This window comes from Mercenaria mercenaria, chromosome 8, assembly GCF_021730395.1.
Source record: "Mercenaria mercenaria strain notata chromosome 8, MADL_Memer_1, whole genome shotgun sequence".
Taxonomy (NCBI): Eukaryota; Metazoa; Mollusca; class Bivalvia; order Venerida; family Veneridae; genus Mercenaria; species Mercenaria mercenaria.
The window spans coordinates 83,415,215-83,441,414 of NC_069368.1; the positions used below are offsets into that span (position 1 = coordinate 83,415,215).

Here is a 26,200-nt window from a genome sequence, read left to right on the forward strand (position 1 = left end):
AATTACATTATCGCTAGCCTGATATCAACTCTTTATAAATAGATCTTTACCTTGTAGTCATAGTCAAATTATTTCATTTCCTTTAATTGGATTTAAAACACACAGTTTTATATCTATCAAGTCACATTCACACACTATTTAATTCTGTTCTTTAGATTTGCATTAAATGTGCATTAAGTCGCAAGCATTTATGCCTTATTTAAAAAAGTACAAAAAAGATAGATTTTCAACACTATGTTCTTTTTTTCTTGTTTACTTCAGATAAAAGAGGACAGCATATAAAGGAGGATGAAATTCAATGTACAAAGTTGAAAACTGAGATATTATAAAGTAAATCTTGTAGCACTTATTTACTTTGTTGTTTCTTAATGGTTTCAGCACATTTCTGTCTGCCAGTGAAGGCAGAGGAATATAGCTGTGGCTTTGTCTGGACTGCCAACTTTTCATCCACCCAAAACTATATCAATTACTTGATGTTGAGTAATTATATAAAACATGGTAGAATTTGAAATTTAAACTCAGCTTGTCAAATTGTATTAGTACGACAAGAGATATGGTCCTTTGTTCATGTAAAAATCATTGTGGTTTAAACCATTTTCTGTCCTTCCAAGTAAGAATAGAAGGATTTCAATTAAACTTGGTAGAAATGTAAATTGCTGCAAGGCAATAGTTTGTAGTTTCTTTCAGATTTGTTAAGGAAGTTTTATAACCATTTTACTTGTACATAAGCATATAATTATATAAACCCTTCCCATACTAAAATTCTTTAATGTGCTTGTCCAGCTTTCAATTTTGACAGAGTTATTAACAGTGAAAATGAATGCTTACCTAAATAAACTGACTCAACAATGCAGATTATGTTCAGTATACCTGGATGTGCAGTCTGATCTTGATCTGCACTGGTTGCAAAGTCAGAATCAATTATGTCCAGCATGATGAAGGTAAATACATTTGTAGTCAATTTAATAAGTGTCTGGATTCATACCATTTTTGAATTACAATGAAACATATATTGGAAATAAAAACTGCTATATGACGAACCTTTATCATGGTATCTGCTAAAAAAAGGACTGATACAAAAATTTAACCAAGGTGGAACACTAATGCTGACATCGTGGAGAGTAGGATAGCTCTACTTATTCTTCAAGTAGTCGGGCTAAGTTTACTATTATCATTGATAGAAAACTGCCACAGTTCAAATAATTGAATACACTTCAATTTTAATAAAAAAAACATTGTGCATATGTTTTTTATCCTATTATTTTGTCCATTTCAGTATATAAACAATACAATTCAGTATGTTTTTTTCGGCATCAAATATTGTTTAGTTAATACCACATATGAAATATTGGTGAGCAAACAAAAAGAACTATATTCAGTTGTAAATAGATGGTATCAGAGGTACAATGAAATTCAGAAAGTGAAAAATAGTTACAATTTATAAATACAGTTTTATCTGGTGTTGGCAGGGTCTCAATGAAATCAAAAAAAAAGGAGATGGTTACAAAATTTTTCAAAAATATCAATCAATTTTGTTGACATTTACAAGCTACATACTTATAAAGAAACTTAACTTTAATATTTTCAGCTGTCGTAGGTACTAAGAATTTTACTAGTAAAAATAATTACAATTTACATAGTAATCACTGTTGTTGTCAAAGGTACGTTACATACTTATCAGTTGTATTCCGATGTTAGCAGAGATTATCAATGAAATTTCCTAAGTAAAAATAGTTGCAATTTTACATGGTATTATTAGCTGTTACCAAGGTCCAAACGGAATTGAATTAAGTGGGCAAATTTACAGATTACACAATTTATATAGTTGTCAAGTCACAAAAGGTATATTCAGTTACAATTTACATGATATTATCAGATGCTGTCACAGTCCAAATGGTGTTGAAAAAAGTGGCAAAAGTTACAGGTTACACAGTTTATACAGTTGTCAAGTAACAAAAGTTACATGCTGTTATTAACAAAAAAATATCAGATGCAATCCTATTAGCCAAAAAAGTAGAGTATGTTTATCTAGGCATTAAAGTTTAATGCTCAAATAAATGCACTGCGCTGTATATATATGATTAATTCTATCACAACTTGATTCATTTTCCTATGAAACAAAGAAGGCTGAAAGTTGTGGGTTATTTTACAACAAATCACCGTTATGACTCACAATTATTACATCATAGTGCCTTTACGTCAAAGCGGCGCGTTGAAAGAGTAACTAACAAAATCAAGCAAATATTTGACGGATGTACTTAAAAATCCTCTGTAACGTGTTAGGATCAAAATAATATATCTCACATACTGATTTGCTTTGGAATAAAATCATTGTAGTTCTAATGCGTATTATTATAACATTCGGGCTGTGCTTGTGATATAATCCCTTCACATCTGACCTCCAGACAATGATTTTATTCAACGACAATCACTGGATGAGATCTATTATTTCTTGAGCAATGTATAGTTTATAAAGTTGTATTCAGTTGTTAACAGATGTTTGACATAAAAACGTTTAAAAAAATATAGATACGATCCAGCAAGGAATAAACATGCCATTGGGTGGACTCTAAGTCAAGCTAAAATGATCAAATGCTCCATAATTCCTGCCATGCAACAACAGTCTGTGACTCTGACCTAAACACATGAGGAAAATCCATCTTCTACCCAAAACGCTCAATGATGTGCTGCCGATAAGCAACAGCATTTAGATCTGCAGTATTTGCAAGAACCTCCTCCTGTCTGTCAACAATGACTTGGTTGTTATCTGGTAATGGTATGTTTCTTTCCTAACAGAAGTTATGCAGTCTTGTACATGCAGTTACAATTTGGTAACACTTTCCAGGACTTTTGTATAGAACTCCAGTTCTGTGCAAACATCTGAAGGACAAAAACTTATCTTACATACTTGCAAAGATATTAGTGGACTTTATACCTAATTTGCATACAAAATATCAATTCCTGATCGACAGTAGATTTTGTAAGTTTTATGATTTACATCTGGTGAAAATCTGGAAATTTTACTACCAAGTTAAACAAGTAATTCAATGCATTTCTGCATAGTTACAAAGAAGCAATTAAGTAGCATTTTCTATACAACCATAAAGAGGTAAACAAGACCTAAGTTGCAAGGAAATTCCTCTACAGGTTTTGGGTCTGGCCTTTAAAACAAGTATCTTAAAATACATTCCATGCAAATGTTCAGATAAGCACTAACTTGGCAGTTGAGTACTTTACATTATCTTATTAAGAAAAAACATTTGAACTGAGTAAAAAGAAAATAATCTTTGAATATGTTTAAGATATAAAGAATGGAGCCCATACATTTAAATCGTGACATTGACCTTTACCTATTGACTTAGGTCACTTGTTATTACCTTTTCTGATCCTATCATGTGATGATAAATGAAAATGGAATGAAAACCGTACTATTTTTAATTTACTTATAAGAGACATTTTTGTCTAGAAAAAGATGCAGACAAACTGACATCTGCTAAGCAGTAAAACTATCTTTCCTGAATTCAGATATAATATTAAGTAAAATAAAAAGTAAAAACCTGAATCTAGATTTTAGCATTCCAAATGCTCGTTCAACCACCATCCGGCCACTTGAATGAGCTTGGTTGAATCGTACTTCCTTCTCAGTAGTCGCAGTTGTTACTGGCGTAATGAGGTATTTTCTGAGTGGATATCCAGAATCACCTAGGAGGTGACCTAGTTCGTGTCTTTCTAAATGGTCTTGTTGAAGAAATAAAAATTGAAGCATGTTATTCTAATTTCCCTTTACATAACACTTTGAAATGCATGCAAGAATGCACACCAACAAATTCAAATGTATAGGTATGAGCTCCAGCAATTTACAACAGCATTATTATTAAGTTCAAGTCTAAAAGTTGGAGATACTTCCTAATGTAAAGGTAAAATTGATACTAAACTGCTATGATTCAATGCTAGTGTTCAATTCTATTATATTTCAATGAAATCCCAACAAAAGTTTCTGGAGATGACGATTGGACAAACCGCATTGGAGAAAATATGCCTGCTTTTGAAAGACATTATAATTTCGAGTTAATAAACTAAATATCTATATACAGAAATTGTTATATCACCCGTTGTTCCAAACTGTTTTAATTTAAACATAGTATCCTTGCAAGACAACGACAGAATAGTATTTTAAACAAGATGGCCCTAGGTCACTCACCTAAGAAACACACCATAACAGTGTAAACATGTTTGACCCAGTGATTTCATAAAAACAAGAGCTTGTAGAACATGAAATGCCCCACTTGATGCATTCAGTACTTGCACAAGGAACAGAAATTATTTGGTAAATTTACACAAAAGTTCTACTATTCTGGGTAAATGCGACACTGACCTTCGACCTACTGACCTCAAAATCAATAGGGGTCATCTGCTGGTCATGATCAACCTCCCTATTAAGTTCTGTGATCCGTAGCCCAGCATTCTCAAGTTATCGTCCTGAAATGGTTTAACTGTTCTAAATTACTCTGACCTTGACCTTTGACTGACTGACCTCAAAATCAATAGGGTCATCTGCTGGTCATGGCCAACCTCCCTTTCAACTTTCATGATCCTAGGCCCAAGCGTTCTTGATTATCATCAGGAAAACAACTGGTCTACATACCGACCGACAAACTGACCAACATCTGCAGAACTATATGCACCTTCTTCGAATGGGGGTGGTGGTGGGGGGGCTGGGGGCATCACAAATATTCTTTACCAATTTTCACAGAGATATATACTAGCTATATTTATTTAAGGGCCGAGACTGTAAATAAAAAGTTTTTAACAATAGGTATATGGGCATTTTCTAGAAAAGTCTAGGAGCCTTTGGCTACTGGGCCCCTGCTAATTTACATCCTTGTTTCATTAAGATTGGACCAAAAAAGTGGTCTCTTAAGTGTCAACAAGTATTTTCTTCAATTTGACCCAGTTACACAGTTTTTGAGCCAAGATGACCTGCATTCAAACTTTTGATCAAGGCAATCATTCTGACCAAATTTCATGAACCTCAATTGAAAAATACAGCCTCTATAGCATACAAAACGTTTTTTCTTTGATTTGTCCCAGAGATATAGTTTTTGACCCTAGATAAACATTTTGACTATGTTTCATGAAGATAAGGTCTTAAATCTGGCCTACAGACTGTTACTGAGTTTTTTCCTTTGACTTGAAAGGGTGACATAGTTTTTGGGCTTAGTTCACCCAATTTCAAAATTGGCATAAGAGTCATCAAGTTAAACATTCTGACTAAATTTCATGAAGATATGGTCATAAATGTGGGCTCCAGGGTGTTGACAAGCTTTTAGAACACGAAATGCCCTCTTGATGCATTCAGTAATTGCACAAGGAACAGAAATTATTTGGTCACTGTATACAAAAGTTTTACTATTCTGGTCAATGTGACCTTGACGTTTGACCTATTGACCTCAAATCAATTGGGGCCATCTGCTGGTCATGATAAACCACCCTAATAAGTTCCATAATTTTAGACCCAAGCAAATTCAAGTCATCGTCCAGAAAGTGTTAACTGTTACAGATCAATGTGACCTTCAACTTTGGCCTACTTACCTTAAAATCAATCATCTGCTGGTCATGACCAACCTCACTATCAATTTTCATGATGCTAGGCCTAAGAGTTCTTTATTGTCCAGGAACCATTTAACTGTTCCTGGTCACTGTGACCTTTTACCTTATAAACTTAAAATCAAAAGGGGCCATTTGCTGGTCATGACTAACCTCCCTATCAACTTTCCTGTTCCTAGTCCCAAGCGTTCTTGAGTTATCATCTGGAAACTGTTTAACTGTTCAGGGTCACTGTGACCTTGACGTTTAACATACAGATCTCAAAATCAATAGGGGTCACCTGCTGCTGATGACCAACCTTCCTATCAACTGTCCTGATCCTAGGCTCAAGCGTTCTTGAGTTATCTTCCAGAAACAGATTGGTCTACATACCAACAAGATCTTATGATGATACAGGTTGTGTGCAAGTTTGGTTAAAATCAAATCATAAATGAAACAACTATTGTGCAGACCAGAAATTGTTGGCAGACAGAGGACGACGGACATTAAGTGGTCACCAAGCTTAACTAAGACTTTGGCTCAGAGCTAAGAACACTTCCATACAGGATATTAAAGATGTACATGCATTTACCTTGAGTCCACAGTTGTCAAAGATGGATGCATCATGTGTCGACCCTGGCCATTTAGCTACCAAGTCAATAAACCTAAACAAAATGTATGATAAAAAATTGATTTCTATTCTATAGTTAATAATAGTAGTTAGCAAGTTAGCACAATAACTGCTTTACTTTTAAAGCTAAAATACCACAAAAGCAAATGATTACCAAATGATTGGTTTGAGGGGAAATGCATACATGTGATAATTTAGAATTAGTCTATTTCAGTTTTTAGATTCAAGAAGCAAAAGTTTGTACAATGTATGTAAGACTGGAATCGGCTCCAACAACTGTCAATTTAGGTGAAACCTTTAAACACAATACCTTGCTCTGTGATCTACCACAGCTTGAACATTAATTGCATGGTAGTTTTTTCTACAGACATAAACCTCTTCATTTTGTGACGGAGCTATGATTGGTATTAAAGTTCCGTCTTGAAGAAGGCCTGCTTCAAATCAGCCAAATCCATACCTCCTGGGAATCTGAGGCAATAAAAATACATATCTATAATTAAAATAATTCTATATATTAAAATGTGTGCTATCTTAAGATTATGTTTTTTGCTGAATTCCTTTTCATGTACATGTATTCCTTTCATCAATGATGAAAAATATATCAATATAACAATGCATGAAAATACAGCCATGGCTGATGCAGACCCTGCAAATGGTAGCCTTCATTGTAAAATTACTGCAATTGTGTCACTTCATCACAAAATGTTTTATATTTGAGTACTTTAACCTCTTAAAAGTCTCTTTGTTTCATACAGAAATTTACAAACACACTTAAATGATAAAATAAAAGCAACCTTACCTGATACTGTCAAGTCTATCATTTACTGCTTCTACAAAGCTATCAATGATATGACATGCACTGGACCTGAAGCAGAAAAGGGACTTTATATATAACAAAAAAAGTTAAACAAGAGGGCCAAAATGGCCCTATATCGCTCACCTGTTATCATTGCACTCAAGGACAAGAAGATAAAAAAATCGTAATCAAGATCAATCAAAAGAATTATGAGAAAATATAGTTGAAATTTTCTTTAAGCAACTTCAAATAAAATTATTTTCAAATAAGGCCAGTAGTTTGATGCCTGAAGGATTACATCAGAGGAGGTTAGGAGCAAAATTCTGACCGATGAAGCCCAAAGGACAGGAACATCAAAGGGAAGAAATTAAAAATAAATCTAAGTCCTTAGCAAAAAAAATCTAAGTCCGACATGTGTCCAAAGCACAGGAAAAATAAAGGGAAGAATTTAACCAAAATTTAAACAAGAGTGCCAGAATGTCACAATATACGCCCGTCACAGCAAATTTCTTTACACTAGCATCTGTATTTGCAAATGGAATTTTAATTTTCTAGTTGTTTACAATGTTTGTTTTTTTAGAAATTATTGAAATTCTTTTATTTTTCTAAGTCCACAAAAAAAATCCTTACCAGGTAGAGATACCTTAAAATGCACCCAAAATTTGAAAGTAACATCAATGTTGTACCACAGAAAAGTGGTCTTGCTTTTTCCCTACGGTCAATTATAAAAAAGTTACAATGTAAGTTATTTATAGTAACAACTAAGGGAAGTTAATCTTTAAAGAGAAAAAAAAAAAAAAAAAAAAAAAAAAAAAAATCAAAAAAAAAAAATTACAAGTCCACACAAAAATCCTTACCAGGTAGAGATAGCTCAAAATACACCTCAGAATTGGATGTAACATGCATGTTGTACTACAGAAAAGTGGTCCCGATTTTTCCCTACGATTGTAATGAAAAAGTTACAATATAAGCTATTTATAGTAACAGCAAAGGGAAGTAATTCAAAAGAAGGGACCAGTGCATGACACTCCGTCTCATGATGGTGTACAATTGTGCCAAGTTACATCAAAATCCCTCCATGCATGAAGTAGAAATGCTCCGGACAAAGTCATTCTTGTATCTGACCTTTGGCCTCTAAGTGTGACCTTGACCTTAGACCCAGGGACCTGGTTCTTGCGCATGACACTCCGTCTCACGCTTGTGAACATTTGTGCCAAGTTGTATCAAAATCCCTCAATGCATGAAGAAGAAATGCTCCGGACAAAGTTTTCATTCTTGTATCCTTGACCTCTAAGTGTGACCTTGACCTTACCCCTAGGGACCTGGTTCTTGCGCAAGGCACTCCGTCTCATGATGGTGAACAATTGTGCCAAGCTACATCAAAGTCCTTTCATGCATGAAGAAGATATGCTCCGGACAAAGTTTTCATTCTTGTATCCTTTGACCTCTAAGTGTGACCTTGACCTTAGACCTAGGGACCTGGTTCTTGCGCATGACACTCCCTCTCATTATGGTGAACAACTGTGCCAAGCTACATTAAAATCCTTCCATGCATGAAGAAGATATGCTCCGGACAAAGTCATTCTTGAATTTTTCATTCCTGTATCCTTTGGCCTCTAAGTGTGACTTGACCTTAGACCTAGGGACCTGGTTTTTGCGCATGACACTCCGTCTCATGATGATGAACAATTGTGCCAACTTTCATCAAAATCCCTCCACGCATGAAGAAGATATGCTCCGGACAAAGTCATTCTTGAATTTGACCTTTGACCTCTAAGTGTGACTTTGACCTTAGACCTAGGGACCTGGTTCTTGCGCATGACACTCCGTCTCATGATGGTGAACAACTGTGCCAAGTTTCATCAAAATCCCTCCATGCATGTTGAACATGGTTCATACAGAATATCAGAGACAAAATTCAAGTACTTTTCAAGGACTTTTTTACACTATTTTTTTTCAAAATCACAACCTAATCTGAACAACTTTTATTATGTAATGCAAAAATAAAACAACCATCACTTGTCACACCTTTGAAAATGACGTAATTCGATTATTAGATTGATGTGATTCACTATTTTGCTGAGGTTTAACGCTTTTCTTGTGATTTTTTAGTGCACTCCTACTAATGATACCTCAAAATTTTGTCACACGACGTACAAATACACTTCGTTCTGTCTGCTCTATAGGGTTTCAGCCACTGTTTATATTCGTCTTTTGTCTCCCGCTTACTTGAGTAAACATGTTTATTTTTTTTACTCATTTTAATTCACTGGAAACACTCGCAAATAGCTAAAAATTGCGAGTTATTATTCCCCGTATTTTTTTAAACGGAAACGGAAACATGCAAACGGTGATATAGTAGAAATAGCACTCTGTAAATATCGATAAAGTGTGGCCGTAGACCACTATAATAGCATACGAATGACCCGATCCTGCAATTTCACGAATTTATTTTCATTTTCTCCGATTTATTTTAAGCCTTAAATTCTTTTTGCAAAGCAAAGTTATGGGAAGAATATTTTCAAGGAGTGAAAGGTCAAATTCAAGGAGTTTTTTTTCAAAATTCAAGTACTTTTCCAGGTTTTTTAGGGTTTTTGTCATTTTCAAGGACTACCATTGAATTCAAGGACTTTTCAAGGCCTGTGCGAACCCTGTTGAAGATATGCTCCGGACAAGGTCTGTGGACGCCGCCCGCCCGCCCGCCAAGGGCGTTCCCATAATACGTCCCGTTTTTCAAACGGGCGTATAAAAAAATTCTTACAAGGTACAGATATGTCAAAATACACCTAAAAATTGGAGGTACCATTCATGTTGTACCACAGAAAAGTGGTCTCGGTTCTTCCCTACAGCCAATAATAAAAAAAAAATTCTTAAATAAGCTATTTATAGTAACATAAAAGGGAAGTAATTAAAAAAAAATATGGCCTCTAGAGAGGCCAAAAGGATTTTCCATTTTTAACCCTACTGACCTAGTTTTTGACCGCAGTTGACCCAGTATCGAACCTGACCTAGATATCATCAAGATGAACATTCTGACCAATTTTTATGAAGATCCATTGAGAAATATGGCCTCTAGGAAGGTCACAAGGGTTTTCTATTTTTAGACCTACTGACCTATTTTTGGACCGCAGCTGACCCAGTTTCTTGACGTAGATATCATCAAGGTAAACATTCTGACCAATTTTCATGAAGATCCATTGAAAAATATGGCCTCTAGAGAGGTTACAAGTTTTTCTATTTTTAGACCTACTGACCTACTTTTTGACTGCAGTTGACCCAGTTTCTAACTTGACCTATATATCATCAAGATGAATATTCAGACAAACTTTCATACAGATCCCATGAATAATATGGCCTCTAGAGAGGTCACAAGGTTTTTCTATTATCTGACCTACTGACCTAGTTTTTGATCGCAGTTGACCCAGTTTCAAACTTGACGTAGATATCATCAAGATGAACATTCAGACCAATTTTCATAAAGATCCCGTGAAAAATATGGCCTCTAGAGAGTTCACAATGTTTTTCTACTTTTAGACCTACTGACCTAGTTTTGGAACGCACACGACCCAGTTTCGAATTTTAACTAGATATCATCAAGATGAACATTCAGACCAATTTTCATACAGATCCCATGAAAAATATGGCCTCTAGAGAGGTCACAAGGTTTTTTCATTATCTGACCTACTGACCTACTTTTTGAAGACACGTGACCCACTTTCGAACTTGACCTAGATATCATCAAGGGGAACATTCTGACCATTTTTTATGAAGATCCATTCACAAGTATGGCCTCTAGAGAGGTCACAAGGTTTTTCTATTTTTAGACCTACTGACCTAGTTTTTGACCGCACGTGACCCAGTTTCGAACTTGACCTAGATATCATCAAGATAAACATTCAGACCAACTTTCATACAGATCCCAAGAAAAATATGGCCTTTAGAGAGGTCACAATGTTTTTCTATTATTTGACCTACTGACCTAGTTTTTGACGGCACATGACCCAGTTTCGAACTTGACCTAGATATCATCAAGATAAACATTCAGACCAACTTTCATACAGATCCCAAGAAAAATATGGCCTTTAGAGAGGTCACAATGTTTTTCTATTATTTGACCTACTGACCTAGTTTTTGAAGACACGTGACCCAGTTTCGAACTTGACCTAGATATCATCAAGATAAACATTCAGACCAACTTTCATACAGATCCCAAGAAAAATATGGCCTTTAGAGAGGTCACAATGTTTTTCTATTATTTGACCTACTGACCTAGTTTTTGAAGACACCTGACCCACTTTCGAACTTGACCTAGATATCATCAAGATAAACATTCAGACCAACTTTCATACAGATCCCAAGAAAAATATGGCCTTTAGAGAGGTCACAAGGTTTTTTCATTATCTGACCTACTGACCTACTTTTTGACGACACGTGACCCACTTTCGAACTTGACCTAGATATCATCAAGGTGAACATTCTGACCAATTTTTATGAAGATCCATTCACAAGTATGGCCTCTAGAGAGGTCACAAGGTTTTTCTATTTTTAGACCTACTGACCTAGTTTTTGACCGCACGTGACCCAGTTTCGAACTTGACCTAGATATCATCAAGATAAACATTCAGACCAACTTTCATACAGATCCCAAGAAAAATATGGCCTTTAGAGAGGTCACAATGTTTTTCTATTATTTGACCTACTGACCTAGTTTTTGATGGTACATGACCCACTTTCGAACTTGACCTAGATATCATCAAGGTGAACATTCTGACCATTTTTTATGAAGATCCATTCACAAGTATGGCCTCTAGAGAGGTCACAAGGTTTTTCTATTTTTAGACCTACTGACCTAGTTTTTGACCGCACGTGACCCAGTTTCGAACTTGACCTAGATATCATCAAGATAAACATTCAGACCAACTTTCATACAGATCCCAAGAAAAATATGGCCTTTAGAGAGGTCACAAGGTTTTTCTATTATTTGACCTACTGACCTAGTTTTTGATGGCACCTGACCCAGTTTCGAACCTGCCTTAGGTATCATCAAGGTGAACATTCTGACCAATTTTCATGAAGATCTTTTGAAATATATGGCCTCTAGAGAGGTCACAAGGTTTTTCTATTTTTAGACCTACTAACCTAGTTTTTGACCGCACATGACCCAGTTTCAAACTTGACCTAGATATCATCAAGGTGAACATTCTGACCAATTTTCATAAAGATCCCATGAAAAATGTGACCTCTAGAGTGGTCAAAAGCAAAAGTTTACGCACGCACGCACGGATGCTGCGCTATCACAAAAGCTCACCTTGTCACTTTGTGACAGGTGAGCTAAAAACAAAATTAAAAAGCTATCTCTTTTTTATGCTGGACACAACTGATTCTGCCTTTGACACCAGAGCAGATCATGATCAGACTGCATTATCCACCTGATCATGATCTGCTCTGTTTGCCATTCAGTCAGTATCTTTTTGGTAAGCACCCCTTTTAACAGTTAATGGTACTGTCCAAATTGAAAGAGGGACAAGTTCATGAATACATTATAGAAATTTAGCATGGTAAACAAATTTAATGTTTCTTTACATAAATTATCTTTGTTCCATAGCTGCATCATCAAAAAAGATATAAAAGAGAAACATAAAGACAACATTATAAAAGTCAATTAAGATCAAACTGTTGAATATTAACAACCTTGAATCATATTCAACTTGATTAAAACAGCTGCGCTGTCAGTATGAAAATAAAGAAATGTCCATTTACCTACTAACTCCATTTAAATCTGCCACTTCAGACAAGAAATCACCCTTGGCCAGGTATCTCAAACCAGTAAGTACCTGAAAACAACCCTAATATTAATACTGGCAACAACCTTTGAAATGCTTAATTCATGAAATGAGTATATGATAGATACAATTAAGGTACCATGAAATAACCAATCTTTATCCAAAATTGTAAATAACTATAAGAAGCTTTAAGTTGCAACACTGGGCAATGCTTACTGCTGGCGCTGTCTGCAGACACGGACTTTAAGTCTTTAACCAAGAATCTATCATTTTAAGTCTTTGATTTAGTCCATATCAACAAAGAAGTATAATAAAATATATTTATGTAACAGGCTGAAAATACTTCAGGCCTGACAAGGAATCGAACCCTGGACCTCTCATACCTAAGGGGGACACTACCATGTCGCTATAATTTATAAAAGCTAGCTGATTAGCAAGGAAGTATAAGTGCACCCTTATACTCTACCCTACTATATATATGTATACATTAATTTTTATAGCTCTTTGATATCACAACCTTATTTCAGATGTAGATATGTTCAAACCAATATGTATACGTATTAATGTAAGTTGCCGTTTAAAACTGTGGTTGGCAGCTAATAAAGCTCTTCAGAACTTGTGTTTTCTATGTGTACTATCATGTATCTATCTACCTCTTTTAAACTGCCTCATACCTCTCACTATGTACAGTACCAGTCTTATTTATCCCAGACTTTCATAAATAAATATTACTTGACTTGACTTTAATTTTGCATTGCAATCATTATTTTTGGAAGCCGTGTCCTATATCCACATTCAATTATGACAGGATAAAAGGCAGAACCTGACAACCTGCTTTAAAAACAGGAGCTGTCCGTAAGACAGCCAAGCTCGACTATTCGAAATATTGTCACAGAAGCAGAAAATGATTACCCAAAATGTTAAATATCAAAAGAGTTTTAAGTTCGAAAGGGGACATAATTTGACCAAAATGTATATCAGAGTTATGGGACTTGATGCTATCAACTAGTTTTATAACCCCGAAGAAACATGTTAAGTTTCAATTCAATAACTGCATTAGTTCTGGGGATAGTAACTTGCATGTAAAACTTTAACCAGAATTTTCTAAGTCCAAAAGGGGGCATAATTTGCTCAAAATACATGTTAAGAGTTATGGAACTTGACCCAGTTAGGTTGGTAACTGACCTAGAAAAAGAATAAATAAGTTTCAAAGCTATATGACTTTTGGTAATAGCTGTATGTACTTGCACGCAAAACTTTAACCAGGATTTTCTAAGTCCAAAAGGGGGCATAATTTGCCCAAAATACACGTCAGAGTTATGGGACTTGATTCTATCAACTAGTTTTATAACCCCGAAGACACATGTGAAGTTTCAATTTAATATCTGTAGTAGTTTTGGAGATAGTAACTTGCATGTAAAACTTTAACCAGGATTTTCTAAGTCTAAAAGGGGGCATAATTTGCCCAAAATACATGTCAAAGTTATGGGACTTCACCCAGTGAGGTTGGTTATTGATCCAGAAAAAGAAAAATTAAGTTTCAAATCAATATGCCTTTTAGTAATAGCTGTATGTACTTGCACCAAAACTTTAACCAGAATTTGCTAAGTCCAAAAGGGGGCATAATTTGGCCAAAATGAAGGTCAGAGTTATGGGACTTGGTGCTATCAACTAGTTTTATAACCCCGAAGACACATGTGAAGTTTCAGTTCAATATCTACATCAGTTTTGGAGATAGTAACTTGCATATAAAACTTTAACCAGAATTTTCTAAGTCCAAAAGGGGGCATAATATGCCCAAAATATATGTTAGAGTTATGGAACTTGACCCAGTGAGGTTGGTAATTGACCTAGAAAAAGAATAAATAAGTTTCAAAGCTATATGCCTTTAAATGATAGCTGTATGTACTTGCATGCAAAAACTTAACCAAGGTGTGACGCCGACGCCGACGTGAGTAGAATAGCTGGACTATTCTTCGAATAGTCGAGCTAATAAATATAGACATTGACTACAGTATTGTCACTATTGTGTTTTTTTGTTTTTGTTTTTTGTTTTTATATTCTGTTCAGTTCTTAAGTTAAACACGTAAAATGCACCACATGCAAGCGCAACAGGTTGCTCAACATCTCAAAAGTTCTGCCTTACAATATTTTTTTTCAGTGTGAAATTATCGTATTAGTAAATTTACTACCATTTCAAAACATGGCCGAGTACGAATAAATTTGCCTACGTTACACACTGTGTTCAGTCTCACACACTTTCATTACAAACGAGTATAACAAATCAGACGTACCTTGCATAGATCTACAAAGAATTCCTAGAGTGCATAATATTTTTGATATTCACTGATTAACAAGTATCTGTGTATCTGTAAAGGTATCATGAAAATAAGAAATAATCCTGCAGGAGGATTATTTCCTGTTTTCATGGGCTGTGACTAAATACAGAGTTGGTGCACCTGTGATATATTACAGACTCCGGTATATACCGGATTAACTAAATTTGAAAGAAAATATCTTAAATGTATATATTTTGTAACCATGGTGATACTAACCATAACCTCGAGTCAGTATATTATGCATTTGATACTCTAAATGCGTGAGGACATGCAAAAAAATGAGTAATTTTGCCGTGCACTCCAATGGATAATAATTCTGCGCAGGCGCAGAACGGCTGCACCAACTCTGCAATGAGAAACATTCGTTTTCACGACAGGCTGCAGAGCGAAACTTTATAGTAGTGTCCCTTGAATCTTTAAATAGATAATTGCTAAATATAAAATTGCTAAATATAAAATCTAATCTACTATAGTAACTGTACGGGAAAATGTACGCAAATATCAAGGAATTGACGAAGTATTTAATTATTCGCAGGTGTTTATAAATACCAGAGTCAAAACGGGGATCGACTGCGACCTGCTTGTCACCCGCGTTAGATTTGGTCTAAGTCTTTCCTCCAGGAATCCTATAGCTTATCTGGTAAGCCGATACCTTGTCAGAATGTCCGATTATCTATCTTATCTCTTCCGTTTAGGTCGAACACCTTGCAAGGACGTAGACCTTGCACGCGTCAACCGACAAAAGAATATTAGTAAGAATGTGAACATAAAGAGGTTTAAAAACAAAGAAACAAGGTTGGTTAAAAACAGGTTTAAAAAAAATAGAGCAGGTGGTTTATGGGGATACATCTCGCATTTCGACCAAACTGGCCCTGGCACGAAAGACACTGGCAGCGCGGCGCCGACGCAAGGGTTGAGCTGCATGTATAGCCGCCATCTTTACGACTTTCCAGTCAACTTGAGACTACTCAGGACCAGTCGTAAAGTTAAGACTCTTATTTACGGCGTCGTACCGGCGATCTTTTTGATAAAACGCGACGTTGACGTAAGAACGGCCTTATGACCAAGCCTTAGCTAAGACAAAGAAGTATAAAATACATATTTATTTTTATAGCTCTTTGGCTAAGACAGGGCTTACGACCAATGATAAAATGGGACCCAGGACTGTAGAACTGATGAGTTAGAAGACGTAGGAATATGTCTACAGCCCAGAAAAATCGACGAAGAAATGGACTCCTTTTTACTGCGCTGTCCAAGTATTTCTCAGTCACCTTCTTGGAAAGCAGACATGCTTAATGGAGACAGAATATTATTGTCATCAAATTCCGACACAAAAATGAAAGGGATCAGTATATTTGGTGCCCCACAAAAGTCTGTACTAATAAGTGTATCTGTACATGATACAGTAGACAATAGGTTTTTCATCTGTATTAGTTTTAGAGAAAGTAAATTGCATGTAAAACTGTAACCAGGATTTTCCAATTGCAAATGGGCATAATTTGCTCAAAATACATGTCAGAGTTATGGAACTTGACCTAGTAAGGTTGGTAATTGACCTAGAAAAAGAAGTTTCAAAGCTATATGCCATTAAATGATAGGTTAATGCCACGAGTGAGGGTCAACTCTACATAACTGACTATAAAACTGATTCGAAATCAGTAGTCTTAACCACTCTTTAACTGGATATCCTATTACATACAATTAACAAGAGTTGTCTGTTGACAGCGTGCTCATCTATTCAAACAATGGATAGTATCACAGTAGTATAATGTGTAAAGTTAACATTGTAAAACATTTTCAGACAAAGAAAAAAGAATAGTAAAGACAATGTACCTGCATTTGTGAATTTGGACAGTCTTGCACTATAAGGCAAAGTGTGAACATGATGGTAAGCAAGTGTTCAAATTTTCAAAGCCAAATCAAATGAAATATGGAATGGTATGTGAAACTTTACTAATTTCTATGTCCAAGAAGAGTCATAACTGAACTGAAGTCCTTGTTCTAGTTATGTAGTCTACTGCCCTTCTGTAAATATGCCACAAATGTCCATCATTTTCCATTATTTTTCATGGCATTGTATGGCATTCAGTGACATCAGATGGCAAATATGATGGACAATACTGGCATTTGATGGGAAACTGTTGGCTTTTCCTTACATTGCCACTGTTTACCACCAAATGACAACACAAGTTCCACCAAATGCCACAGAACTGTAGTGGAAATCAGTGGAAAATTGAACTTTGCCATTTTTATGAGTGTAAACCAGTGGAAAACACTTAGAATTTTTCTCTACTTCTGAGACTGGAAATTTCTGTGTTGAAATCATTTGTGTAGTGATAAAGCTGAAACATTAAATTTAAGTAAAGACTTGTCATACCGAGTTCCTCTTGCAAAACATAATTATTTTAATCATAAGGCGTAAAAAAATTGTTTGTTTCCGGTATCCCGACCTACCTTAAATTTTTGGCCTGACCCTAAATATTTTTATGGCCTTATTCAATCTTCAACTTTTTGACAAAAAGTTGCAAAACTGCACTTTCCACGCTTTAAACATGATCAGTGATGTTAGAAATAAACTTACTGATGCTCTAAAGGTATAACCCCCCAATTTGCATTCATTTATTTTCCGAAAAGTCTCCCTTAAATTCCCCCCAAAAAAATTCCGACCTACCTACCCTAATTTTTTCCATTTTACCGGAAACAAAATTCTTTTTGGCCTAATCATAGTTTTTGCTTATAATTATAATGAAGGTGAACTGTTGTTTGAGTCACTCTTAAGCATACATGTAGTTTATTGTTTAAATTTGCTGTTTCTACTGTGTAACAATCCTCAATTGAAATAAATATCAAACTTACAGATAGATAATATTGTTTCATCATTGTATCTTACTCAAGTTACTGAGAATCTATTTGTTGACTGGCACTATTTATTATAGGGGCTATTCTCTCACAGTATGACCTTGATACCTGTACATTGTATACAAATACAGTGTATATACACTGCAGAGATAAAGTGTTAACTCTGGAATGCTGCTGTGTTATAAATAGAACTCTCAACCAATGAAAATAAAGATATGTAGTGGAGCCAAAACACACAAAGTAATCCCAACAGTCCTGTTTTATTTCAAAGGCCTTTTAAATATTTAAAAATAGACAATGAAAGATATTCTCTTTTTAGTAGATTAAGTATTTGTTAAAACATTCTAGTGGAGATTCCTTCAACAACAGATAGCAAAATAGAAAGCTGCTCAAGAATATCTAAAGTTTAAAAGTAAACAGGAACTTCTTTGTTGGAGATATTCCTTTACACATGCAGCTGGAATTTAAACAGTTTATGTTGCTAAAATAACTTTTAAATGGACACTGGGTAAGTACATCTATTTACTTATTTTCTATTTAAACATGTTTTATAACATTCAGGAAGCTTCAGAATAAACTTGATAAAATTAAATGCTGACTCAATCTTTTCAAATGATCATTTATTCTTCAGTGGTTCATCTCTTGTCAGTTTCTACACAAACTAAATCAATAGTAAATATAAAAAGGTTTAAATTCTTTTATCATAATTACTTTTCAGATAAAGTATGAGGTGTGTATATGCAGTACCTGACATATGCCAAAACACACATAGATAAAATTATGAGGCATGAGACATTTTTGGCTTCAGTGATTTACACTTTGTAGAGTGAATGGTGCTCACAGAGAAACCCTATTGATGTGTAAACTTTTGTAAGTATGTCTACAAGTACTTTACTCCAGCACAAAACTCATTGAACAGTGTTTATTGTAAGGAATGTTCTTGTAATATTTTTTTTAATTAACAGTTCTAGTAAACTTCTGTCTTTAAAACAAAAGAAGTTTCTTTCATCTAAGCAATTTTTTTATTAACTTCAAGAATTTTTAAGTCTAATGTTGAATTAAGTGCTTTAATGATATCATGAAAATGATGTGAATTAACTGACAGTTTAAAAAGGAAAAATTACATAAGCTGCTCTAATGATTACATGTATATTCCTTTCTTTATTTATTTCATATCATGTTTCAAACACATGCAGTGATGGTATACACCTCTTGACTTGATGGCAAATAGTGGAAAACAGTGGCATTCTCCATGCTGGTTAGTGGAGAATGGTGGAGAAATATCCATGGCAAATAGTGGCATTTAGAGAAAAACAGTGGCATATTTTACACTGATTGCCACAACAGTTATGGTGGCAAATAGTGGAAAATTTTTGTGGCAAATGGTGAAATACGTTCCAATACTCCACTGATAGTGGCATTCAATGGAAAACAATGGCAGTTTTTACATCGATATGTGACAGTGGCAAACAGTGAAAAACTTAAATGGCAAATAGTGAAAAACGTTCCAATACTCCACTGATACTGGCATTTAATGTAAAATGGTGGAAAATTTTGACTGGCCTTTCCAACCTCTATTTTTTCAATGTTTTCCATCAGTTTCCACTCAAAGAGGCTTGTTCCAATACTCCAGTGTTTTCCAATGATTTTTCAGTGGAAAATGGTGGCAAATTTACAGAAGGGAGCCTTCAAATGTAGACTGATAACAAACAAGCGGTCAAAGTTCCAAAACCGAACTTTTTAGAAAATGATCTACACTTCATGCTATGCACCTTGATCATTAATGCATAGAGGATGATGTCACTACTTTGCATGTACATGGGTTATTGCAATATAAAGATTGACTGATAATTTCTTATGTGTATTTAAGTTATTTGCTGGTTGTGATAGAATTATTGGTTACAGGTATATTACAAAAGCTACAGTAATCATTACAGTCTACTGGCATGTATGCAACATTTGTAGCAATCTACATTGAAACCAACCTTAGTCTCCATGGAATCATCACTTGAGTCCTCTTCTGATGAATGAGTGTCTGAATGGGTTTTCTGAAGTAAAACCATATACAAGAGGGTCTTGATGATGCTATATTGCTCGATTGATAAACTCAGTCTTTGAACCATAAAGATAAACATTTTGATCAAGTTTCATGAAGATAGAGCATAAATGTGGCATCTTCAGCGTGAAAAAGCCTTTCATTTGTTCTTAGTGTTTCCCTTATTTTGACCCCGCATTACACAGTTTTGAACTTGGCAGGGGAATCATCAAGTGAGACATTCATACAAAATTTCATAAAGATAGGGTCATTGATATTGATCAGAGTGTTAACAAGCTTTTCCTTTCATCCAAGCAGATGATTTTGTTTTTCACCCCATATGATCAATTTTCAAACTTGGCCTAGAAATAATCAAGATAAACATTCTGACCAAGTTTCATAAAGATAGTATTATAAATGTGGCCTCAAGAGTGTTAACAAGATTTTTCTTTTATTTGATCATGTCACCTATTATTTGACCCCATATGACCCAGTTTCCATCTTGGCCTATGAGTCATCAAGATAAACATACTAACCAAGTTTCATGAAAATAAGGCTCATAAATGTTGCTTCTAGGTTCTTAACAAGCTTCTTCTTTTGATTACACCTGATGACTTAGTTTTTGTCCCAACATGACCCAATTTGATCCAGGACCAGATATCATCAAGAAAACCATTCTGTGCAAGTTTGTACCAAAACTAAGCACAAATGAAACCTCTGTAAGGCTGAAAGGGCCAAGATAGAAAATTTTGTGCATTCTAGGGGCAGAAATCTAGAACTCATGATGGAATCTAACCAGTTTTGAAAGGAGCAGGATTTTGTTTTGTTTTGGGCTTAACATCTTTTTTCGACAGTATTCCAGTCATGTAACGACGGGCAGTTCACGGGTGGTAAAAGCGCAATCCAATTCCCGCTGAAAATACGCTTAAAATGGGTTGCGCGAAGTCCGGTGCTAGTGTTGCGCGTAAAAAAGACGAAACTGAGGTATGTGAAGTTATGACTTTGCTTAGTATAAGACAAGAATATTTTTTCTCGAAAATAGGAGAATGCTATTCGACACAAATATGGTTATACATCATATATGTAAAATATCTGGTTTGTAATTTATGATTTGGCTTTATTATCACAAAAACTCTGGCGACACGAATCGTGAAAAAAGTATGAAATCAACAAAAAGTTTCAGTTTCTGACCTTATATGCCTAATCTGAGGACATCGGATGCTTTTTATGATAACTCAACCGTTATGAAGTAACGAATATCAAAATCATTTGTTTCGAATCCTACTTACGGGGACATAATTGACAAAAAAAATCATCGGGAATGGGGTTGTGCACTGGGAATGGAGTTGCTCGTATACATCATAATGTATATATTGTATAGCGCAACTCCATTCCCGGGGCGCAACTCCATTCCCGAATTGTTTTTTGCCAATCTTTCCCCTATAAGCAACATTTCATTCAAGTGTATGCAATATTCGTGACTGTTTTACATGTGTTTGATCATTAGAAGTGTCACATTTCCAGAAAGAAGGCACAAGAGTTAGAAAAATTGCATTTTTCATGACTCCATACTTTTTTGACAGCTCGATCCAGCAGTTTTCGTGATAACAGAGCTGATTCTTAAATTAATAAGTTAGTATTTCACACATATGATACTTATTCAAGTTTGTGTCGAATAGCATTTTGCTTTTTTTGAAAACACTCGCAAATGTGTCATTATTTACAAACAAGAGGACCATGATGGTCCTGAATCGCTCACCTGTTCCCACATGACCCAGTTTCGAGTATGACGTCGTTTTTTCTATTATTTGACATAGTGACCTAGTTTTTGAGTTCATGTGACCCAGTTTTGAACTTGACCTAGATATCATCAAGATAAAAATTCTGACCAATTTTCATGAAGATCCATTGAAAAATATGGCCTCTAGAGAGGTCATAAGGTTTTTCTATTATTTGACCTATTGACTTAGTTTTCGAAGGTACATGACCCTGTTTTGAACTTGACCTAGATATCATCACAGTAAAAATTCTCACTAATTTTCATGAAGATCTATTGAAAAATACGGCCTCTAGAGATGTCACAAGGTTTTTCTATTTTTATACCTACTGGCCTAGTTCTTGACCGCACGTGACCCAGTTTAGAAACTGACCTAGATATCATCAAGGTGAATATTCTGACCAATTTTCATGAAGATCCATTGAAAAATATGGCCTCTAGAGAGGTCAAAAGATTTTTCTAATTTTAGACCTACTGACCTAGTTTTTGACCGCAGTTGACCCAATTTCAAATTTGACCTAGATATCATCAGGATGTATATTCAGAACAACTTTCATACAGATCCCATGAAAAGTATGGCCTCTATAGAGGTCAAAAGGTTTTTTTATTATTTGACCTACTGACCTAGTTTTTGACGGCACATGGCCCAGTTTCAAACTTGACCTAGATATCATCAAGGTGAACACTCTGACCAATTTTCATGAAGATCCATTCAAGGGTATGGCCTCTAGAGAGGTCACAAGGTTTTTCTATTTTAAGACCTACTGACCTAGTTTTTGATTGCAGTTGACCCAGTTTCAAACCTGACCTATATATCATCAAGATATACACATTCAGACCAACTTTCATACAGATCCCATGAAAAATATGGCCTCTAGAGAGGTTACAAGGTTTTTTCATTATTTGACCTACTGACCTATTTATTAAAAGCACGTGACCCACTTTCTAATATGACCTAGATATCATCAAAATGAACATTCTGACAAATTTTTATGAAGATCCATTCACAAGTATGGCCTCTAGAGAGGTCACAGGGTTTTTCTATTTTTAGCCCTACTGACATAGTTTTTGACCGCACATGACCCAGTTTCGAACTAGACCTAGATATCATCAATATGAACATTCAGACCAATATCTATACAGATCCCATGAAAAATATGACCTTTAGAGAGGTCACAAGGTTTTTCTATTATTTGACCTCCTGACCTAGTTTTTGACGGCACATGACCCAGTTTCGAACTTGACCTAGATATCACCAAGGTGAACATTCTGACCAACTTTCATGAAGATCCATTGAAAATTATGGCCTCTAGAGTGGTCACAAGGTTTTTCTATTTTTAGACCTACTGACCTAGTTTTTGACTGCACGTGACCCTGTTTCGAACTTGATCTAGATATCATCAAGATGAACATTCAGACCAATTTTCATACAGATCCCATGAAAAATATGGCCTTTAGAGAGGTCACAAGGTTTTTCTATTATTTGACCTACTGACCTAGTTTTTGAAGGCACGTGACCCACTTTCGAACTTGACCTAGATATCATCAAGATGAACATTCAGACCAACTTTCATACAGATCCCATGAAAAATATGGCCTCTAGAGAGGTCACAAGGTTTTTCTATTTTTAGACCTACTGACCTAGATTTTGACCGCACGTGACCCAGTTTTGAATCTGACCTAGATATCATCAAGGTGAACATTCAGACCAAATTTCATACAGATCCCATGAAAAATATGGCCTCTAGAGAGGTCACAAGGTTTTTCTATTATTTGACCTACTGACCTAGTTTTTGAAGGGACGTGACCCAGTTTCGAACTTGATCTAGATATCATCAAGGTGAACGTTCTGACCAATTTTCATGAAGACTTTGTGAAATATATGGCCTCTAGAGAGGTCACAAGGTTTTTCTATTTTTAGACCTACTGACCTAGTTTTTGAAGGCACGTGACCCAGTTTCGAACTTGACCTAGATATCATCAAGGTGAACATTCTGACCAATTTTCATGAAGATCTTGTGAAATATATGGCCTCTAGAGAGGTCAAAAGTTTTTCTATTTTTAGACCTACTGACCTAGTTTTTGAAGGCATGTGACCCAGTTTCGAACTTGACCTAGAATTTACCAAGATGAACATTCTGACCCATTTTCATAAAGATCCCACGAAAACTGTGACCTCTAGAGATGTCACAAGGAAAAGTTTACGGACGGACGGACGGACGGAAGGACGCTGCGCGATCACAAAAGCTCACCTTGTCACTTCGTGACAGGTGAGCTAAAAACAAAATCCCACCTACCTCGAATTTGTATATATTGATGCGCAACACCAGCACCAGAAGTCGCGCAATCCATTTGAAGCATATTCCTAGTGGGAATTGGACTGCGCGTTTACCATCCATGAGTTAACCTAACCAGTGTTCCTTGATTCAGTACCAGTACAAACCTGTTCTCAACAAGAAACTGCCAATTTCCCCACATGAATCTGAGTTGGAGGACTGAATGATTTCAGACACAATATCGTTTATCAAATAGTTACGGAGAACATACATCCCGCCTGCGGATGAAACCCAACTCGTTTTGGGTTTAACGCCGTTTTCAACAGTATCTCAGTCATGTAACGGCGGGCAGTTAACCTAACCAGTTCTCCTGGATTCTGTACCAGTACAAACCTGTTCTCAGCAAGTAACTGCCAACTTCCCCAAATGAATCATCAGATGTGGAGGACTAATGATTTCAAACACAATGTCGTTTATCAAATAGTCACTGAGAACATACGCACCGCCCAAGGATCGAACTCGCGACCCAGCGATCTGTAGACCAATACTCTTACCTACTGAGCTAAGCTTGCAGGCATTCAGAAACAGAGATCTTATTGTTACTTAACTTGTTTGTAAGTTTGGTTCAATTAAATAAACAATATCACTTCTCTCATGTTCACAAGGTAAAAATTAACAAATTTTGGCTCTTTCAGGGGTCAATAAGGGCTGTAACTCCTGAACAAATGAATTGATCTGACAGATTGATCAAGGAATTTGAGAGTTATTGTTGGTAAAGGTATTTTGCAAGTTTGTATAAAATAAAACCAGAACTTAAGTCTCTGTATGGCTGCAAATGCCAAAACAGCACATTTTGGCCCTTTCAGTGGCCATGACTCTTGAATCCATGATGGGATACGGCAAGTTCTCAAACAAAACCTATATTATGCTAATAAATGTTGCGTTTCAGTGTAATTAAAATCAACTGCAAAATGTGGTCTCTATCATGTTCACAAGCCAAAAATAGCAAATTTTGGCCTTTTAAGGTGCCTTAACTCTAGAACCCATGATATGCCAAGTAAAAAAATGTGCAAGTTTGATTATAGTTGATCGTGAAATGTGGTCTCTTATTGTGTTCAGAAGCCAAAATAGCAAACTTTTGCCCTTTAAGGGTCCATATCTCTAGAACCCATGATGGAATACTGCCAGTTTTGGAAAACAATTGAGATATGATGCCAGTACAAGTGGTGTACAAATTTACTTAAAATTGATAGCAAAATATGGTCTCTATTGTGTTCACAAGAATTAGCCAAGAGACATATGATGGATGAACATTCACTAACACTTACCGTCAGCTAAAATATTTTAACGACGGAGATGTGTATGGATGTACCTGTCCATTTCAAGGGGAGTTTTAATCATGATTATGGTTTATATCATTTGCAATGGGTGGGAATTGTAGAATTAATTGTATAAGTACGCAATAAAGATAATATTGCACATGTACATGTAGTAAGAGCAAAGAAAAAAGCCTAATACAGTAGAAACTCCTAAAACAAGACCCTGTCAAGACCAAGTCAAAACACCAGTTTTCATAAGATTTGAGTTTTCAGAGGATTTAGCACAAATTTCTGAGAGGATTTATAATATATGCATATTATCATTTATTTCATCTCACTGTGTCACATTCAATGTCTGGTAGGTTTTTCTTTTCACAAATCTGCTTTGTAACTCTCTGTTATATAATAAAACTTAATTATTTTTAAACTAGAAAAAAAGACATTGCTTAAAATGAACTTTATAATGAAAAGAATGTTTCACTTATCGTTGGGACATAGTCTAGCTCCTATAAATCAAGGAGCATGCATCATGTAAATATTAGTATTTATTAATTAATAACAGTATAAATAACAATTAATAAGAATAAGAATTTTTCACTTAAAAAAAGAAAAAAGATGTAAATAAAAATATAATAAACATAGGGCTGTCATCGATAGAAACGATATACTTTTGCCGATCGATTATCGATTACCATTTTCAAAAATCAATATTTTACAAACAACAAGAGCTGTCACTAATGGTGACAAATGCCCCCGCAGCACCTTGACCTTTGACCTGGTGACCCCAAAGTCAGTAGGG

General features: G+C 35.4%; 2 protein-coding genes and 1 long non-coding RNA gene across 3 annotated transcripts in view; 1 reads left to right on the plus strand and 2 right to left on the minus strand.

Moving 5' to 3' along the window:
* Window positions 1–263: 263 nt before the first annotated feature.
* Window positions 264–17,382, minus strand: LOC123523249 (putative nuclease HARBI1). The gene is made up of 9 exons (XM_053549214.1): window positions 17,257–17,382; window positions 12,774–12,847; window positions 7,017–7,082; window positions 6,528–6,659; window positions 6,179–6,251; window positions 4,414–4,479; window positions 4,110–4,122; window positions 3,558–3,738; window positions 264–2,880 (listed from the first exon to the last, which is right to left on the minus strand). The coding sequence occupies exons 1-9, from the start codon at window positions 17,380–17,382 to the stop codon at window positions 2,790–2,792; spliced, it is 822 nt and encodes a 273-aa protein (XP_053405189.1). The 3' UTR covers window positions 264–2,789.
* Window positions 17,383–17,718: 336 nt separating this feature from the next.
* LOC123565965 (uncharacterized) lies at window positions 17,719–19,845 on the plus strand. Its single transcript, XR_006689303.2, has 3 exons — window positions 17,719–18,502; window positions 18,713–18,864; window positions 19,191–19,845. It is a non-coding gene; the product is annotated as an uncharacterized LOC123565965 (long non-coding RNA).
* An 80-nt stretch (window positions 19,846–19,925) lies between these two features.
* The window catches only part of LOC123523233 (uncharacterized), a 71,854-nt gene continuing 65,579 nt past the window's right edge, over window positions 19,926–26,200 (minus strand). Inside the window, exon 18 of the mRNA XM_053549215.1 lies at window positions 19,926–20,042. Within this exon, the coding sequence (XP_053405190.1) occupies window positions 19,926–20,042 (117 nt within the window). The remainder of the gene's footprint in view (window positions 20,043–26,200) is intronic.

Excerpts from the sequence above, each read along its gene's own strand:
- LOC123523249 (XM_053549214.1), bottom strand. The coding sequence starts at position 17,382 with ATGGCAAAGTTCAATTTTCCACTGATTTCCACTACAGTTCTGTGGCAT. Across the intron at positions 6,660-7,016 it reads GATAGACTTGACAGTATCAG|ATTTGAAGCAGGCCTTCTTC; the intron begins GTAAGGTTGCTT and ends TGGATTTGGCTG. Across the intron at positions 6,252-6,527 it reads GTGGTAGATCACAGAGCAAG|GTTTATTGACTTGGTAGCTA; the intron begins GTATTGTGTTTA and ends CATTTTGTTTAG.